A 19,346-nucleotide genomic window follows, 5' to 3' on the forward strand; every position below is an offset into this window, starting at 1 on the left:
TGTGACACTGCAGATGTGAACGTGGTAGAAAAAATCCAATAGTTTTCCAACAAAATATTCGACATAAAATGGAATAGGCTAGAATGAGGCTTCAAAATTGGGAAAAATGCTCTCGAAACCATGCCCGGCTCAAATGTCAAGCGAATACTACCACCTGGAAAAATGGATGCTACTTCGTCTCGCATCTTTCTGGTGCCTGCACTCAAACTACGTTGGAGCCTCGAAAATATATCCGCTTAAAGCCTCCGGGGGCTGGAATATTTCCCACCGGGTCGTCGCGGGGCTGTTCCGCGCCATGACAACGAGGCGCCCGAAAGCGAGCAGTCTGAAGCCCCCGTCCGCGCGCTGGCTCTCAAGTCTGACTTATCTATCCCCCGCCCGACAACGAGGCGCTCTAAAGCGGACTATTTGAAGGGAAGATGTATTTCCGGGGTGCAGGCATAGCTAGCTAGCTAACTGCAAGGCGAAACTGTGGCGGGAGAGCCCTGACGTGAACAAAGGCGCTCAAGTGTTTCGTGGGGGAGGGGCGACACATGCGGGGCCGCAGCTACGACATTCGGTATTTTTTTAGCCACACGGCACAAAATGGGGAAAAATGGAAAAAAACGCTATAGCTCGCAAAATGATAGCCACAAATGAATTTCGATTGAGTACCTTTGGTTGTTAGCGGTGAGCTAACTCGTGTAACCTAACAGCGTCCGCACACTCAAGCCGGCGGCACCCGGTCCCACTTGCTCCCGACGCGGGCCCGGGCGGCGCCCCCTTGGGGAGCTTGAGAGGACGGCGCCGTGTTTTCAACCTGCTCCCCCACCTTCCTTCGTACCGCCGCCCTTCACCCCCCGCCCCTCGGGGCTCCGACGGCTCCGCCGCCCCGGGCTCCCGCGGAGCGGCCCTACTGCTCGGCGACAGCCAATAGGCCGGCTCGGCCGCCCCGTCGGCCAATGGCGTTAAAGAGACGGGCCGCTTCTCAGGATATGAGCGCCGGGGCCGCATGGGTCGGGCTATAGTTAGTTTTTTTGCTCTGCTGTCTTAGTTTCGGTCTTGGTATGAGATGTTAGTCATCGAGGCTGCCCCCAAAATAAGAGGCCAGTAGAGGATGTGAATCAAGTGCGAGGGAAAGTTTTCTAGCACACGTAAAGCTGGTGTTTTTTTTTTCTCTCTCTCTCTCTTAACAAGCTTACGTCATGTCATCTTATCTAATCTAGTGCGTCCTCGTTATCGTTTCATAGTTAACGCGCTTGAAATTGCTTCGTGTTTTTGTTGTTGTTCTTACTCTTCAGGACAGATAAATTGTGTAAACACTCCAAAATGCAACAGGAAATTGGCTCGGAATGCCCTCTAAATTGTTTAACATTTTATTTTGGGGGCATAATCAAACCACAAAAAAGTCCTGGAAAAAACCCAGGAAGTCTTTTATTTTGGTTTCAGGCGACCATTTTAGGGTCTTTTTTTTTTTTTTTTTTTTTTTTTTTTCCCATTTACAGGATCAACAAGAAGACAAAAAATGTTATCTGAGGCAATTTGACCCGGAAAAAATTCAGCTGCCAAAAATCGGTTTGAATTATCAACAGGAAATTTGGTAGGCATGTCTATTATGGTTAGACCCACAAAAAAATCTCAAGAAGCCATCCCCAAAAAGACACAGGAAGTCGGCTGTTTTGGTTTGAAGTGGCCATTTTCATTCGGTACCCCTTTCTCGAATGAAACAAAACAATACAACACCAAAGCCAGTTTCACATAACAGTAGGCCGATGCCTCCCCAAAAAGTCTCAAGAAGACGAATCGGAAAAGACAAAGGAAGTCTGCCATTTTGGTTTCAAATGGACATTTTGGCTCTCGAGCATCTTCAATAATTTAAACTCGAGAATTCACCCCCCAAAGCCAGTTTGACTTGGTATTATGAAATTTGGTAAACATGTCTATCATGAGTAGACCCCGAAGAAAGTTTGACTTATCCATGCCTGAAAATCCACAGGAATCCTAATCCGATCACAACCGCAATCAGCTTTATTGGCGAATTATGTTACAAGACACACAAGGAAATTTGTCTGCTTTCTGAGTGAGTTTGGCCAATTTTCGGGTGTCTGATTTCAAAGATGAAGTGATAAGAGTTTTTGTCCGATCGCTACCAAATGTGACGCACGTATATTAGGCGGTCGGGTGTCGCGGGTTGCAGGAAATCTTGCTTTTGATGACTCTCCATAACACACGCTAAAACTCGGATTCTATTCTGGCTTGTGTATCACACACAGATGGCTTCTAGTTGTTGTTTGCCTGCATTGAAAAGTTGCTGTCCTTGCACCAAGTAGATTCACGAGGTCACGGGCTACTTTGACAAGTCGGCAGCAGCACTGCAGCACTTTGGGTGGGGCAGGCAAAGGCAAAAAAAAGAAAAAAGGTGGGACGCTCCGAGAAGGAAAAACAAGCCGTTAGCCAGCAGCTACCCGGACCACGCGGTCTTGTTTTCGCTCCCCTTACCGCTTGGCAACAACCAATGGCGCGGCGGCTGCTCGTCCAATGAGCTGTCAGGAGCGTGGCGCCACGCAGTTTGGATTTGAGCACGTGTGAGCGGACATGGGATGAGAGGAGCCCGGTGCGCTTAGGCGAGGAAGGAGCGTCGACTTGATGTGTTTTTTTTTTTTTTTTTAATTTTAATTTTATACACCCCCTTAAAAGCCACACCCTTGACTCTGCAGTCACCTTGACTTCTACAGTTCGACAAAGATGAACGATGCTCGGAATCTAAACCTGACCTGGATGGAGTTAAAAGGCATCTTTTAAATAGGGCTCTTGTGTCTTTACGTACTTTACACACTTAAAAAAAAAAATAATAATAAAAATAAATCATTATCATTATGTTCATACTAAGGTAACTATAGGAGGATATCATTCTTTCATCATATTTAAACCTTTCTGTGTGTATTGTGTGAAGGAAATCACAAATCCACTGGCTTGTGCAGAGACTTCATCACAAACTAGAAGTATGTTTGTTGATTGTATGGAAGATATCCTATGGTTCAAGTGCCTATCTATCTATAATTTATAGTACTATTGTGTCCGTTTTGTGTCGTTTTTAATTTGCCAAAATGGCTGTTCGCCTTTTAAAGTGCCATTTGTATTCAATAATAATGTACCTCCCAAACATAACTCATAACTTGTCCAAAACTTGGTCATTTTATTGAACTATTTGAATCACTTTCAGTAATGCCGAAGTAGACTTTTATTTTGTTATAGAAATAAAAATATAGTTGCCCTGAGAAGGGCCACTTGCATTCTATAATAACCAAGTGTTACCTGCCAAATAAGGCTCCTTGTAAAAAAGAACATTACAAGAGTATATACATTTTTTTTTTTTTTTTTTTTTTTTTTTTTTTTTTTACATCACACTTTCATGACCTAATAATGATGGAACAACAGTATGATGTATATCTTTTTTGTGATAGGAATTTGTTTGTAATCTGTCTTTGCACTTTCATTGAACAGCAAGGCAGGCAACAAGAAGAAATGTCTTGCTTCTGCGCGACCGTCCGCTCGATGCCGATGTTGGGTGCGGCCGCCGAGCGAGCGCCGCATCCATAACTCCCCCCACGTGCTCTCCACGCGCTCGTATTTTTGTTGCTCCTCTCGGCTCATCTAGGGCGCCGCTCGCCCTGTCGCATGGTTACAAGCGGCCCCGCTCCGCCATTGGCCGGCTCCGCGCCGAGCCGCCCGCCCATTGGGCCGTGCGCCGGAGAGCAACGCGGGCCCCGTCGGCCGGCGATTGGTCGAACCGGCTCTCCTCGGAGACCTGGCGTATGTAAACATGCCGCTCGTTTCTTTCAATGGAGTGTGTTTACAGCTCCCTTTCACACCTCCTGCCAGTGCGCGCTTGTCTCTGAGGAGTGCTGAGAGCGAGGCTAATTGGCTGCCCTCTGCTCGCTCTCCGTCGTGATCGAAGAAGCTATTATGACACGTCGACGGCGTTGGGCTAACGAGCCGCCGTTTGGCAGCCTCCCCCCTCTTCACCCTCACCCCTCTTCCTTTTCATCATTCCTCCCTTCCCACCAGTGCTGCCAACTCACTTTCTGGGGAGCTTTACAAAGCGGACTCTTTTTGTTGCCAAATGACATTGATGTTCCGTGATGATGTCATTGCGAAGGCACGACTCAAATTGACAGCAAAAAAATGTTTTGAAGTAGCTTTGTTTTGTTCAAATTTATCTTGATGCCCTCGTAAAAAGGTTTGTAATTGCCTAAAGCAAAATGGTGGTAATTTTGTGGAAACGAAGCTCCTCAAATCACTTCAACGTAGTTCCTTGGCGCAAAAAGGCCACAATACGGACACTACTTGTCTAAATGCGTCTTCTCAATTCACTTCAACATAGTTCCGCGGCGGCAATATGCCACTAGATGGCCTCTACTAATGCCTAAACAAACATGGTCACCTCATTTGAATGTAGTTCCTTGGCACCAAGATGGCATTAATAGCAATAATAATGTCTCAAAAAAGCTCCTCAACTCATTTCAACACAGTTTGGCGGCAAAGCAATACTGAAATTGCTTTCGGCCGGAGCACAATGTGACTAGCGGGGGATAGATTCCCAAAATAAGTCGGCAAATGTGTGAATTTGCGAATGCTGAACTGCAAATGTCTTCAACTGACCGCGTTTGGTTTTAATCATGCTTGTTGAGCTGTTTCAACGCATCAAGTCCATTTTTAGCACCTCACAATGCACTTTTAGCAGCTCGTGTGTTTTTCTGACTGTGCTGACAGAGAAAAATAACTTTGTCTTGTTTCAAGAGGCAAATGTTGCTGAAGGGTTGCGCTCAATTTGGCAGTAGTCGTAGGCCTTCCAAGACCTCAGATTGTTTTCAAGTCAACACCGATGTGATGAAAGTCGACATCGACAAAGTCGTAGTCAAGTGCTTGCTTTAAGCTGTTGATTGAAATTCCCAGTTGAAGTTTACCGTCAAACTAAACAAAACAAAAATGACAAGTTGTCTATTTAGAACAACCACTTTGCCTTTTAAGCAAGTGCCATCTTAATAGACACAATATGAAATGCCATAGACGGGCTAACGAAACTAGCATTGATGTTGCTTTTTAGAACTGTTTGAGCAACCGATAGATGAACACAGACATTGCAGCAACGCATGCAGACAGACAATATAGCATTACTCACAGGCATATTCTTTATCCTCTGCGAAAACGACTCTTACTCCTGCAGCTTCCCGAGTAGTGACCGGCTCCTTTGTTTTGTATGCATGTTTTGTTTGTGTATATGTATTTTACTGCCCCCTGGTGGCCGAGGTGGGAGCTGCACACTGAATGCATGAGATCATGACGCACAAACTTTGTCTACATACTACTTAGTCCACTATATGCGCAACCTACAACCGGGTAAAAGTACTTCCTCCTCGCTCGGGTGAATGGCGAAGGGGACCGTGACGTAGCACCTGTGGGAACTTTAAACTTCTGCAATGTCTTTTTTTTGTTTGTTTTTAAACACAAGATGTCTGCACAGAGCCAACAAAGATGACAATAGACCGTGTTTAGGCTTTGCTCCTGTTTACAGATGTCATATTTGTACGTCTTTAACTTAATACCAGCCATTAAGGAAACATTTCGGCAAGTTCGGCTTCAAAACCCGTCGAACCAGTCATGCTTGTAGCGTAGAATACACAAGAAGTCAGCTAGCCTGTTTTCCCGCTTTGGTCACGCGACATTCCGCAAACAGCAAATGATATTATTACTGTAATTTTATATATATATATATATATATATATATATATATAAAGTACAATACTGTGCTATTTTTCCCAGTTAAAAGAAATATGTAGATATATTTTTTTCTGAAATAAAAGCACTTTATTCCTATAATACCCCTTTTGTTCTTTAAAAAAAAAAAAAAAATTATTAATTTGGGGATGTCAATTTTACGTGATGAAACATCACAATCATATCAGCGCCTTAATTGGCTCAAAGCCGACACGGGGTTTACTATGTATTGGCGCGCCGGCTCCCGTATGTACGTTATAAACCTCTTTGAAATGATTCAACACAATCATTTATTGACAATTATTTTTGCAGCGCCCCAAGAAACGGCTCACGGGCCCACATGTTTGACAACCACTGTTGGAAATAAAGCGCCCGCAGTTGTGAACAGTGCTGTGGGCCTTTTTTTTCTCGTCTTTTGTTTGGCTTTGCCGCTGCTCATTGACTCCATTAGCGTCTCGCTACGATGCTACAACCACCGACGCCGCCGCGCCTCCCCCTCTCATCCTTTATCAGCAGTCCACAAAAGCTTTTGATCTCCATCGCTCAACTCGTACTCTGTGTCTTCTTCTTCAGCAGGGCTTGAAAGGGGCGGGTCCTGAACCCACTGCTTAGCAACAGCCAATCGGCTTCATGTTTTCAGCAAGCTCCGAGAGCCAATAGAAAGGGCGAGTTGATTCTTTTTTTCATTGGCGGCCAAGAGAGGCAAAAACAATGTTTTTTTTCTTAGCATGCCTGATAATGCCAGGAGCAGAAGATTTGTTATTTATTTTTTGGGGGGGCTGGGTGCGGGGGGGGTCCTCCCGTCTTCGGCTCTTCATTTTTGGGCGTTGTAAATTCCGTTGTCCCTCGGCATTCAAGAGTGAACCACGGTCAAGTCTCACTTGGGCTAATTACATGACATGAAAGGAAGTCCAATTGGTCTGGTCAGAACTTGGCAGCACCTGGAAATCTGTCTGTGAAAATCTACCCAAAGACCCCCCTGGGGGGGGACCCCTTTTGCTGTCCATCTCACCACCTGCCTGCGATTATGTGGATTGGTCCGGATCATTTGTTTGGAGGTTGCGAAGGAGTGGAAACATTTCTGTTAAATTTCCATGGGAAGTTAAAATGGGCAATTTTGAAAGTTGATAAACTGCACGTTACTTTGTCTTCAAATATTTATTGCAGGTATTCTCTAAATCCCCCACAACAGCATCCAGTCTCCTTTCAATAAGACGGAAATGTTTCACAGGCAGAATGTGTGAACAGTAGGATGCGCAAAACCAGAAGAAACTTCCTCCCATCGATCTCGATCAAGCCACGTCTTAGTCGTCTCCGGGCCGACACGCTCGCGCTCCTTGAAGCTTGAGAGCTCGTTCAATAGACGCCATCGCTGACAAATTGATTTGGGATCAATAGCACCTGCTCGGTGCGAGGGATGCTGGCGCAATCTGTTCCTGGCACGGCAATTTGATTCGGAAACATTTTTCTCCGTATCGACGAATGAAAGTGTACAGCCAATGTTCACGTTCTTATCCATCCAGTGTAACAAGTTACCCAGAGGAGACCATTTGAAAGAAATCGGAGCAGCGTGAGTGCATTTATACATTGCAGGCAGTAGGGGGCGCCGGATAGCTCTCTAGGTCAGGACCTTTACCACACGCCAGAGGTTTGGTCAAAATTCTGGAGTTGACTTTGAGAGTTTCAGGTTTTCTCATCAAACTTCGCCTATAGCCGATGACAAAAACATTTGTTCACATTTCATCAGAACACTTATGTCTCGTATACACGGTTGAAATTTCAGAATCAGAATCATCTTTATTTGCCAAGTATGTCCAAAAACACACAAGGAATTTGTCTCCGGTAGCCGGAGCCGCTCTAGTACGACAATTTGGTAGCATTTGGACAAACTCTCGAGGAGAAGTTTCCCTTTGGATGAACTTAAAATGGTCACTTCAAACCAAAATGGAAGCCTTCCTGTCTCTTTTTTGCCATGGCTTCATGAGACTTTTTTTTTTTTTTTTTTTTTTGTGGGTCTACTCAGGATAGATGTGCCTACCAAATTTCCTGTTGTTAAGTCAAACTGGGTTTGGGGCGGAGTTTTGTTTTTGTTCAATTCTGAGGGCGTAATTCAGGGGTGTAAAACAAATGTTTGTCTCGGGCCGCATTGTAATTATGATTTCCCTCAGAGGGCCGTTAGAACGGTGAAATGTTTAATCACCGAATCATATTATTACCATTACACAACAAATTGCGGGGTAACTAGTTTTGAAATCAGAAGACAAGGATAAGGGTTTGTTCAAGTATTGTTTAAGTTACTGTAGAAGGCAACAGAAAAATGCAATATCTCAACATTGTTTATTATTATGGCAATTTGGAATTTGGGTACAGGTTTGAGCAAAAATCACAAAAGTTTGACGAGCATGATTCGCTTTCGCGGGCCACATAAAATGATGTGGCGGGCCGCATCTGGCCCCCGGGCCTTGAGTTTGACACCTATGGCGTAACTGAAGCAAAGTGGCCACTTGAAACCAAAATGGATGACTTCCTGTGTCTTTTCAGGCATGGCTTCTTGAGACTTTTTTTGTGGGTCTAGTCGCGATAAACGCGCCTACCAAATGAAACCGGCTTTCGGGGCAGAAATTTTCATGAAATTTCACAGAGCACGACCGAGCCAAATCGGGCTGTTTCGAACCAAAATGGCTGACCTCCTGTTTTATTTGGGGGCGAGGCTTCTTGAGGCTTTTTTTTTTTTGTGGGCCAACTCATGATGCACACATTTCTTTTTGCTAAATGAAACTGCTGGCGTCGGGGGGCAGAATTTTCAGAACATCCTTTTGGTCGCAAAAAGCCAGTTGAACTCACCGTATTAAATTGACCTGAGAGATTTGCTGTTTTATTGGCTTTCCGCTTGAGCAATTAAAAATGCTGACACCCCCTCCCCCCCCAAACCGTCTTCTGCTAGGTTAACTACAAATCGACACCGACATCCGTCCGATCGATCGTCGGCCCATGCAGACTCGCGCTCGATTGACAGCCGGCGCGGTGCCGGCGTTTCCGTTCAGTTAGCAGACTTGGTCGTTCAAACATTTATTTGGGGCGTTGAAATGTAAATGAGGCGTCTTTTATGTCAGTAATGGCCTGTGGAAAGTTGCAACGTGCGCGCTCGCTCCCTGCTTACCATCTGTGCTGCCGTCGTCCCCGAGGTGCCGCAAAGTCCTGCCCACCAACAGGGCGGCACTCGCCGTAAAACGCCGCCAAATGTCCTCCTGAGCCTGTTACCGAGTAGAAATAAGACCATGTGATCCGGCTAGCCGGCGGAGGAAAAGAACCGAAAAGAAAGTCCATCTACTTGCCTTTGCTTCTTTCGTAACTTTCTCAACTCGTGTTGATGATCCGTAGGATTCCAAGTGCTTCGTGAGTTATTGTCACATTATTTCAGTCCTTTCGGTGTTAATTCCATGCAATGGTTCGGGTTTTAAGTCAGGTTTCCGGTTTCCGGTTTTGGTTTTGAGACGACAGGGTTAGGGTTTCACGCCAGGTTTAGGATTTAAAATTGTGTTTGAAGTCAGGGTTAGGGTTTCAAGACAATGATAAGCTTTCAAGATAGTGCGTGAGATTTCGGGTTTCAAGTCAGGGTTACAGTTTCCGAATCAGAATCATCTTTATTTGCCAAGTATGTCCAAAACACACAAGGAATTTGTCTCCGGTAGTTGGAGCCGCTCTAGTACAACAAACAGTCAATTGACAGAACACTTTGGAGACATAAAGACATTGACAAAAAACAATTGTGCAAAAAGATGCAGAGTCCTCGAGCACTTAGAGCAGTTCGGACGACTCATATTGCAATAGTCCGGTGCAATGACCATTGTGCAAAGGGCGCTGAGACTTCAAGGAGTGGATGCGGTTTAAAGTGACGTTTCAAATTGGGGTTTCAAGCTACTTTTTGAAATTAGCTTTCCAAACCACTGTTTGGGGTTTCGAGTAATTGTTTCAAATGAGGAATTCAAGCCACGGATAGGGTTTCGAACTGGAGTTTTAGTTTAAGGTTCAAGGTCAGGGTTAGGGTTTCAAATTATGGTTTCAGGTCAGGGTTAAAGTTTCTATGTTTGGTTTCAAGACAGTTTTAAGGTTTCAAGTAATTGTTTCAAATTAGCATTTCAAGACAGGGACCGGGTTTCGAATTCGGTTTGAACGGTTTCAGGTTTGGGTTTCAAGACAAATTTAAGGATTCATATTGGAGCTAGTGTTTCAAGTGAGGGTTTACAATTGGGGTTTCGTTCCCGGGTTAAGTTTTCAAATTTCAAATTAGGAGTTGAAACCTGGATTAGTGCCATAACTATCAATTTGGAAAGCCAATCCCAAGTCTTATTTGTGCAGGTCTCTGGTGATCATCAGCACCCTGGACGGGCGCATCTCCGCGCTGGATCCTCACCGTCAGGGCCGCAAGCAGTGGGACCTGGACATCGGCTCGGGGTGCCTGGTGTCCTCCAGCCTCAGCAAGCCCGAGGTACCACTTGACTTTGATCTTAGTTTCCAAAACCGGCGCCGTGGGATTAATGGACCGCCGTTCACGGTCACATAAGCGACGGGCCGTATGCTCGATACTATTATTCTTGAAGATTAAAACCTCCCATCGCCTTGACGTCCCATTTGGGGGTCAAGGATGCATCTTTTCCTCAAAGGACCCCCCCCCCCCAATCCTTTAAGAGCAGCCACTGAACTCGCTGCACTTTGAACAGTCGAGCAGGCGTTGGCGTTTTGGAACATGTAAACATGCTGCGCACCCCCCACCCCGAAGAGGAGCCGTTTGGCCTGGAGGATTATCCTCTATTGTTCAGCGCCGAGGTTTACACTCTCAAACGCAGTCGGAGCCCGGGTTCCACGCGCACACGCGTCGTCTTAAACCGCCCGCATCGGAGCGCCGCGGCGACGGCTCCAGATGCCGCTCGCTTCCTTATGTCAACTCCGGCCCGGCGTGCTAACGTGGTGTTGGGAGGGAGGCGCTAAAAGTCACGGTCTCAAGAGACCGCTTTCTACCGAGTGGTCCCGTCCGTCCGCGTGTAGACGAGATGGCTAATGAAGCCCTAACCTTTGCTTGACACCCTATTCCAGGATTGAAGCCCTAACGTGACACACCAGGGACAACCAGGCTCAGAGTTTCAAGCATGGGTTTGGGTTTTAAATAGGGTTTCAAGACGGGGTCAGGGTTTGTCAAGCAAATATTCGGGATTTAAATTGGGGTGTAAAGTCTGGTTAAAGGGTTAAAGTTTCAAGCAAAGGTTACTGTTTTAAATTAGGCTGTAAAAGGGGTTGCAAGTAAGAGTTTGAAACAAATTGGAGGGTTTCAAGCTCAATTTAGGGTATGCAGCCGGGGTTAGGGATTCAAATGAGGCCTAAAAGCAAAGGTTAGGGTTTAATAATGGTTGCAGTTAGGGTTTCAAGCCTGTTGCTCGAGTTTCTAGCAAAAGTTAGGATTTCAAGTAAAGGTTATGGTTTTAAAATAAGGTTTCAGGCAAAAATGAGGGTTTCAAGCAAAGGTTAGTCTTGGTTTAATAATGTAATAATGTCTTCTCTAACTGACCATTCTCTGTCCACCAATCAACATTCAGCACTGTGTTTGGCCCGCCCCACTGCAGTTAGCATAGCGCAGCCTGGTGTTGTATGGATCTGTTATTTTCTTCCAACTTAATACTTCAGTGGAAACACAGACGTGAGCAGCTCTCGTCAAGTCTGCTGTTCTCAATTTAGAAGTAAAGCTCCTGCTTGAGACGTACTGTTTTTTTGGGGTTTTTTAGAATTTTGTTTGGGGATGTAAGACGTCAGGAGCACTTTTTCATGTTCTTCTTCCCTGCGTGCTCCTCCGAGGTTCCAAAGTGTCAAAACCCCTGAAGGAACCTCGCAGCGGCGTGCAGCTCAAACTCCGATTTACATCTCAACGTCGATGTCACCTTGAATGGCAACTTTTGCAGCACGAGTAGTGCTGCAAAAGTTGCCATTCAACTAAATAAATAAATAATTCATTCAACTAAATAAATAAAATTTATCAAGTAAAATAAAAATTTTACTTGATAAATCGAAACGTCGATGGCAGTGAATGATTCGATTCCGGTTGACAAATGTAAACGTCCACGGCAGTGAATGAGAAGATACTGTCATGACTGTCATGTATAAAAACATAAAACAAAAAAAAACTAAATAAAAGAGAATGTAAAGAAGTAAATTGGTTTTATAAAGTGTCAGTACTATACATAATTAGTATGTGTCTTGGATTTATTATTGTTGTTTATTATTATTATTAGGGCCTGAGCAGCAGCCACTGCGACGTCCCGATTGTATTTGCCAACATTCTTCTTATTATTCGCTGCTCGGGCCCCAATAGGCCTAATTTCGCATCAGAGCGCATCAAAAGTTATTTTTGTTCTTCCTGTAGTCAAGCACAATACTGTGAAGTTTTAATTTTCTTATTATAATAAAAGCTTCCACAAATTTATGTTGATGTATTTTTTGGGGGGCCTGGAATGTATGAATGGCATTTCCATTCATTTTCAGTGGATCCCCAATGTGCCCGTGACTGCGAGGGCCCATTCATATTATTATTATTATTATTATTATTATGATTTTTTTTTTTTTTTTTACATAGGTGGCTTTCTGGAAACTCATGGACAAGTTACAAACATACTAAAAAGGGAATAAGTGTGACGAATAAGAAATAAGAAACATCCTAAAATATCTGCAAATGATAGAGCAGGTGTATGCCTTTAAGGGGCGTGGCCTTAGTGAGTGACATCAGGACCTGGAGTCTTCAGTTGCTCCGTGCGAGTGATCTCATTTTGTAGTTGTGCGTTTAGCTGTTTTGTCTCGTTCCTTAAATTGAGCGGCGGCATTTCCAAAGGTCGCTTGGAACAAAAAATTTTGGTTTGCAACACAAAGCAAAAAAAACAAGCAAGCGAAAAACTTTGGCGCACTTTCCAAATGATTTTTCTGTCACGCTGGCTGTCATATTTCCCCCACATGTATTTATTTGATGCGCCTTTTCTCGCCCCCGTTTCCTCAAACGGTGTATAAAAATGTCAAAAATCCTCCTGGTCCTTAAATGATAATGTAAGGATTTGTAACAGGATTTCACGGACGCTTTAATCCTCACATAGATGGTTTTAGGCATCTCAGCAACACACTAATGAATTAACTTGATTACCTCCTCCAAGGTTTGCTGATGTAGCCCTCTGAGGATGTTTGTGTCAAATTTTCAAGTCGTTCGCAGCATCACAATTACTCACGGGAAACTCTGAATTCAAACCCCCCCGAAGTCGTACACTTTGGATTTGGGGTGGAATAAAGTGTGTGTGTGTGTGTGAACTTCGAATATTTTGACGTGTTCGCGTTGGAAGTGTGACAGAGCGGAAGGAAGTCTGCCTTTCAGCCATGAACTTGGCAACTTTTCCGTGACATCTTTTAAGATTCCTGGAGAGTGTGTACGCGTGTGTGTCATTGTGTTTATGCGTGTTCTTATGAACGCTGCGCGGCCCGCCGCGGGCCCCGGCTAACGCGGTTATGTCGGGGTGCACTCGCGTGCGTACGCTCAGACAGTCTGCTCGGTGATCAGGGTCTCGTCGGGGAGGGGTCTGCCGCCGCGCCATTGGCTGGCCCCCGACATGCCGTGGGAGGAGGCAGCCAGTCACCTGCTGCGCCCCCCGCAGTGCGCCGATTCTCGCTCTCTTTTTTTTATTGCTCTTTTTTAGCTCGACAAACAGAAAACAGCTTTGTCTGCAGAAAAAGAAGTGTGTGTGTGTGTGTGTGTGTGTGTGTGTGTGTGTGTGTGTTGAACGGTCAGGACGAAGGTGTCAATCAAAGCGGAGTGAGTCATGCTGGTGAGTGTAAAGGGATAAACTGTGTGTGTGTGTGTGTGTGTGTGTGTGTGTGATTAGGAAAGTGAGGTAATGCTCTGGACTAGAGATGATGTCATCACATTGGAGACAACACACACAATGAATGAATGAATAGGCGAGCGTCCGGCGGTGATGGATGGCGTCCGAGCGAACCAGCTGGCGAGTAATTATTCTTCCAGCGTGGCGGAAGCGGAGGAGGCCAGACCGTGGATATTTTTAGCACAAACTACATTTTCCTCCCCACTTGCTCCAATTTGCGTCTCTCTATTTATTTAGTTTGCTTTATTTACTCAATTGCATGTTGTTGCAAAAATCTGGTTGGCGATTAGTTCCGAGCCTTCGACATCCAAATACAATCAATACTTTTATTTAAAGAAAAAAAAAACAAAAAAAACTCTCAGCCTCAGACATCAAAATGGCAATGTTCTTTCATAGTTCCAACTTCAAAAACCAACGACAACTCAAGAAAATCCCGTACGAGTCCGAGCGTTTGTGACGGACGAACTGGAGCGGTCCGTCAACTGGAGGCTTCCGGGTCGAGCGGCGTTGCGGGCGAATTAAGGCACGCAAACCTTTTCCTCCTGCCTCCTGCGTCGTTAACGCGCTTTTAATTAGCTCACGAAATCTCATCATCTTGAAGAGATGACATCACCTCTACCCGCCGGCCACTAAATCAGCTTGTGGCGCTTTCATTCCACCATAAATCTTCCACTCTCGCTCGGTGTTTGCAGTCTGGCAGATTTCCAGAACTGGGACGCAGGGAGAAAAAAAATGCACCGGAATGTTGCGATTGTGTCACTAAATGAGTCAATCCCTGATGCTGATCTGTCAGGATTGGGGTCAGATTTTAGCAATGATGTCATCCTGTCGAGCCTACCGCACACACTTACGCACTTTATTCTATAATAGCCACTGCTGCTAAAGATGCAGACCAGTGGTTTAATTGTGTAAGTGAGCTTGTGGATTGAGTGCTGAGCTGCCGTTTGTGGGTGGATGCGTGCCACTTTTTAGCATCTCATCTTGTTGTGGGACTTGCACGAGTTGCTTGATTTGAACCGAAACTCTTGAGTGTGTGATATCGCAATTATAGGGAGCAAAAAAACAAATCACTCTTAGTATTATTATCACGATGTAGCTGCAAGAAATGTGAGACAAATTTGATAGGTCTGATCGCAGCTGTGCAATACCACGACGTCACTTCCGGCGTGGGCAAATCTGCCGTTTTACCGGCGTGTTAAATTGGCACACGCGTGGCGGGGTCATGTACAAATTGCAAAAGATATCGCCGAGGTCGGGCGTCCGCAGCCAATAACGTTAAAGTTCCCGATTACGAGTGTAATATTAAAGTGCTCTTTTGATTTTGGCATATCCTGTATATTACATAGTTATTTATTTATTATCGATCAATTTTCCTGTTTGTCTCCGCTGTCAGGTGTTTGGCAGCAAGATGGTGATCCCTTCTCTGGACGGCGCCCTGTTCCAGTGGAACCGCGACCGCGAGAGTATGGAGGCGGTGCCTTTCAGCGTGGAGTCCCTGCTGGAGTCGTCCTACCGCATCGGCGACGACACCGTCCTGGTCGGCGGCAAGTCGCTCACCACCTACGGCCTGGGCGCCTACAGCGGCAAGGTAAGGTCTGCGAGCGGCCTGACTCAAACGGGATACGCGCATGGCGATTCTTTTTAGACTCGAGAGACCCCACACGTGACGAGGAAACCCGCACCAAAGGATGACCTCTCGAGATCGTCTTTTTAATTGGCAATTTGCTGACTTTGATCACTGTAAAGTAAAAAGGCTCAAATTCAGCCGGATTGTCGGTACAAGTGGACCGATAGGTTTTGTTGTTGTTGTTTTTTTCAGAGCCGATACCGATATTTGGTAGTCAAGGAGGCTGAGAGTCGATATTCATTTGCGGTAAAAGACAAAAATACTGGTGTTAAAATTTTGAATAATTCAAAACTGTAAAACCTTTTCAAGTGTTTTTTTTTTTTTATTTTTTATTTTTTTAAATGACGTAAGACATCTTTGTTTTAAAATTCTAACAAAAAGTGCAGGGAGCTCCCGGGCTCAACTGCATGTTATAAAGTCCTTCCCTTTTAGTTTAGCCAGTTTTAAATGGATATTGAACTGGCATTGGATTAAAAAAAAAAAGAAAAAGGCTGCTGCCGATATGTGTCAAAATGCTGCTGAATATCGGCGGTGATAATCGGCCCGGCCGATAATCTGTCTGTGCCTAATTATCGGCACCCGTGTGCCCATTTGAAGCCAGATTGCGTCGTCCTTCTCCTCTTTAGCTGCGCTACATCTGCTCCGCGGTCGGCTGCAGCCGCTGGGGCGCCGACGACACTGAAGGCGAAGACGTGCTCCTGCTTCAGAGGACCCAGAAGACCGTCCGAGCCATCAGGCCCCGCTCAGGGATGGAAAAGTGCGTCGTCATTTCCTTTTGCTGCATTTTTGTACACAACCTCCCATCACAATGTCACCGTTTTGTGTCCCCAGATGGAACTTCAGCGTGGGAAACTTTGAGCTGAAACTCCTTTCCGAGGCGCAGTCGGCCATCAACTTGCTGGAGGGCGAGGTGGCCAAAGGCGACTCCTGGTGGCGGGGGGAGCGGCAGAGAATTATCACGGAGGAGTCCAAAGAACAGGCGCACAAGAAGAAGAGCCACAACCTGGACCTGGTCATCAAAGTGTCGGTGCCCGATTGGAAGGTGATGGCCTTCAGCGGCGAGCATGGTGGACGGCTGGTCTGGGAACATCAGGTGGGTGGACGGGAAAGTCGGGAATGTGCGCGGACGCCCCGCCCCGCCGCCTCAAAACAAAAAAATTTTCAGTCAAGTACTTGCATACATTTGTTTGTTAACGTTTTCTTTAATTATATATTCAACTAAAATGCAAAATAAAATACAGGAACCATGTCCAATATGCCATTGCAATGGCAAAATAATAACTTTGAATCTTAAAGTACTCCTCTCATTACAGTTCTGCACTCCCATCGCCTCCGCCTGGCTGGTGGCCGGAGGGAAGGTCACCCCGATCAGTCTGTTTGACGACACGGCCTACAGCAACCAGTCGGAAACGGATGAAGAGGATGACGACGGCGGTCCGGAAAAATCCAAAGATGCTTCGGCGTCCAGCGTTTACCTGGGTACGCGTGCGGCCGTGCTCATCGCAGGAAATCTCGGAATTCCGCACGACCGACATTTAAAAAAAAAAAGATGAAATAGCGTAGTAGACCCAAGTTGCCTGGTTATTAAAAGCGAGACACGAGATTTGTATTCCTAAAAAGTATATTGAATATTATTGGCACCCAATGTAGCATCATGCACAATTTAAACATGAGCACTGCTTAAATTTAGGCGAAAGAAAACATTACGGTAATGTATTGGACATAAAATGAAAATAGAAATTAGGTGTTTCAAAACGGTGTTAAAATCTTTGAATGGCAATGGCAAAAAAAAAAGAAATGCAGCGGGAACGTCCGAGCCAATAGCAGCCGTAGCGACACCCCCACTTGCAGGAGAACTGCAGCACACTTTCAAAACAGTTTCAAAAAAGAGAAAAGTTACTTTTGCTCATGTTGTTCCCTTGAAGGGATGTTCCAGGGACAACTCTACCTCCAGTCCTCAGTGAGGATCACAGAAAAGTTCCCGTCGAAAGCCATCGGGTCCGAGAAGGACATCATTCCGCTTCCCACAGTCAAATGGAAGCCTCTTATCCGTGAGTCGAGCGGCTTCCTTCTGCTTCGTTCTCCATGTGCGCAAAGCCGGGATCGCGACACGTGACCAGCCTCGCACTGTTTTTCCACAGATTCGCCGTCTCGGACTCCGGCCTTGGTCGGCTCCGACGAGTTTGACAAGTGTCTGAACAACGACAAGTTCTCCCATGACGAGTACAGCAACGGAGCCTTGTCCATCCTGCAGTATCCCTACGGTGAGGCTCTGGACCCCGGAAGCTCAGCTCGTCGACTTAAGACGCTCACGCACCCGCGTGTCGTTCTTCCGCAGACAACGGCTACTACTTCCTCTATGGCAAGCGCTACCGGGAGAAGCGGGACAGCGCGGTGAGTGTCATCAAAAGAAGCGGCGCGCAGCCCGAGAGCGCCAGGGACAAAGACCCCGTGCTGCTGCTGCCCTGGTGGAAGGAGATCCTGGGCACCATCGTCTTCTGCATCACCGCCACCACCTACGTCGTGCGCAAGTTCTTCCACCCGTCGGCAGCGGTCGGCGTCAGGGTAAGACCGCACCCCAGAAGGACCCTCAGTCCGCATGTTGAAGCAACAGGTGGCGCAGTTTATCCTCAAGGCCATTTGAGCCAATCAGAACCCTAAAGGAAGGCCAGGGTACACCCTCGACTGCAGCCTACACTGACATTTGGCAAGAGAAGTGGGGTACACCCTGGACTAGAACCTGTCCCAGTTGACTTTAGCGGACAGAAGTGGGGTACACCCTGGACTAGAGCCTATCCCGGCTGACGTTTGGTGAAATAAGCAGGGTACATCCTGAACTATAGCCCATCCAAGTTGACTTCAAGCAAGAGAAGTTGGGTACACCTTGGAAGGCAAGTAAATTGAGGCCAGAGAAGCGCTTTGGACTGGACGTCAGTCAGTCACAGGGTACATATAGACTAAACCACCATCCATTTCTACAAGAGCAACAATCAGAACTGGAGATTTTGGAACTCAACATGGTCATTTTGTCTTTATTTGGTAGTCAATTTCAAGTTTATTTCATGTCTTCCTTTTTGTTGCCCATCCAAAGCAACGTAAAGAGTCTGAGACGCAGTGCCAGACCGACAAGACCGACCTGGAGGTTGTCGAATCCAAAGAGCCGGTCGCCGAGGAGACGCGCTCCAGCAAATATGTGTCCAGGTACGTCATTGGCGTTAATCACCAGTCCCGCTAACCGCTTCAGTGCGACTACTAAGATCATGACAGGATGCAGGAAAAAGTCTCAAGGAGACCGAAATTGCACACGACGTCCACCAATCGTCGAATTCCAAGACGCGGACTTTGAACTCCTTCTGGAGAATTCGCCCAAATGGGCCCCAGCGGAAAGCGGCCATCCTGATGTGTGCCTACCTCTCTGCAGGTACCTGACGGACTTCGAGCCCGTGCAGTGCCTCGGCCGCGGGGGCTTCGGCGTGGTCTTTGAAGCGCGCAACAAAGTGGACGACTGCCACTACGCCATCAAGAGGATCCGGCTGCCCAACAGGTGGCGCCCCTGCCGTCCGCAGTCCTCGGGTCCTGACATTGGTGTTCAAACGCGGTCTTTCGGTCCTCCAGGGAGGTGGCGCGCGAGAAGGTGATGCGGGAGGTGAAGGCGCTGGCCAAGCTGGAGCATCCCGGCATCATCCGTTACTTCAACGCCTGGCAGGAAAGCCCACCCGAGGGCTGGCAGGAGAAGATGGACCACAGGTGGCTGCAAGACACCAGGTCAGACTGACTGACATATTCACAATTTAAGAGTTCCCAGGTGTAAGCTATCAAGAAGCACACTTTTCATGCCCCGTTTCTCAGTTTTGTGGGCCCGCTGCTCCTCGGACAAAGTCGAGTACGGCTTTCGTTACACCACTGACACATGGCGGAGCGATTTTAAAAAAAAAAAAAAAAAAAAAAAAAAAAAAAAAAAAAAAAAACTCCCGTCAACCATCCAATCACCAAAACTCAATGGCATTAGCAAAATGAGATGTTTGGCATTGGTACAATAGATTTTTCACAAGCAC

General features: G+C 46.3%; 1 protein-coding gene across 1 annotated transcript in view; it reads left to right on the top strand.

Moving 5' to 3' along the window:
• Positions 1 to 19,346, top strand: part of eif2ak3 (eukaryotic translation initiation factor 2-alpha kinase 3) — a 32,844-nt gene that overhangs the window by 6,927 nt on the left and 6,571 nt on the right. Inside the window, exons 2-12 of the mRNA XM_061696126.1 lie at positions 10,117 to 10,246; positions 15,058 to 15,252; positions 15,918 to 16,048; positions 16,123 to 16,384; positions 16,605 to 16,770; positions 17,217 to 17,342; positions 17,433 to 17,555; positions 17,630 to 17,856; positions 18,383 to 18,492; positions 18,713 to 18,835; positions 18,907 to 19,056. Of these exons, the coding sequence (XP_061552110.1) occupies positions 10,117 to 10,246; positions 15,058 to 15,252; positions 15,918 to 16,048; positions 16,123 to 16,384; positions 16,605 to 16,770; positions 17,217 to 17,342; positions 17,433 to 17,555; positions 17,630 to 17,856; positions 18,383 to 18,492; positions 18,713 to 18,835; positions 18,907 to 19,056 (1,743 nt within the window). The remainder of the gene's footprint in view (positions 1 to 10,116; positions 10,247 to 15,057; positions 15,253 to 15,917; positions 16,049 to 16,122; positions 16,385 to 16,604; positions 16,771 to 17,216; positions 17,343 to 17,432; positions 17,556 to 17,629; positions 17,857 to 18,382; positions 18,493 to 18,712; positions 18,836 to 18,906; positions 19,057 to 19,346) is intronic.

This window comes from Phycodurus eques, chromosome 14 (assembly GCF_024500275.1).
Source record: "Phycodurus eques isolate BA_2022a chromosome 14, UOR_Pequ_1.1, whole genome shotgun sequence".
In the NCBI taxonomy this organism is placed as follows: domain Eukaryota; kingdom Metazoa; phylum Chordata; class Actinopteri; order Syngnathiformes; family Syngnathidae; genus Phycodurus; species Phycodurus eques.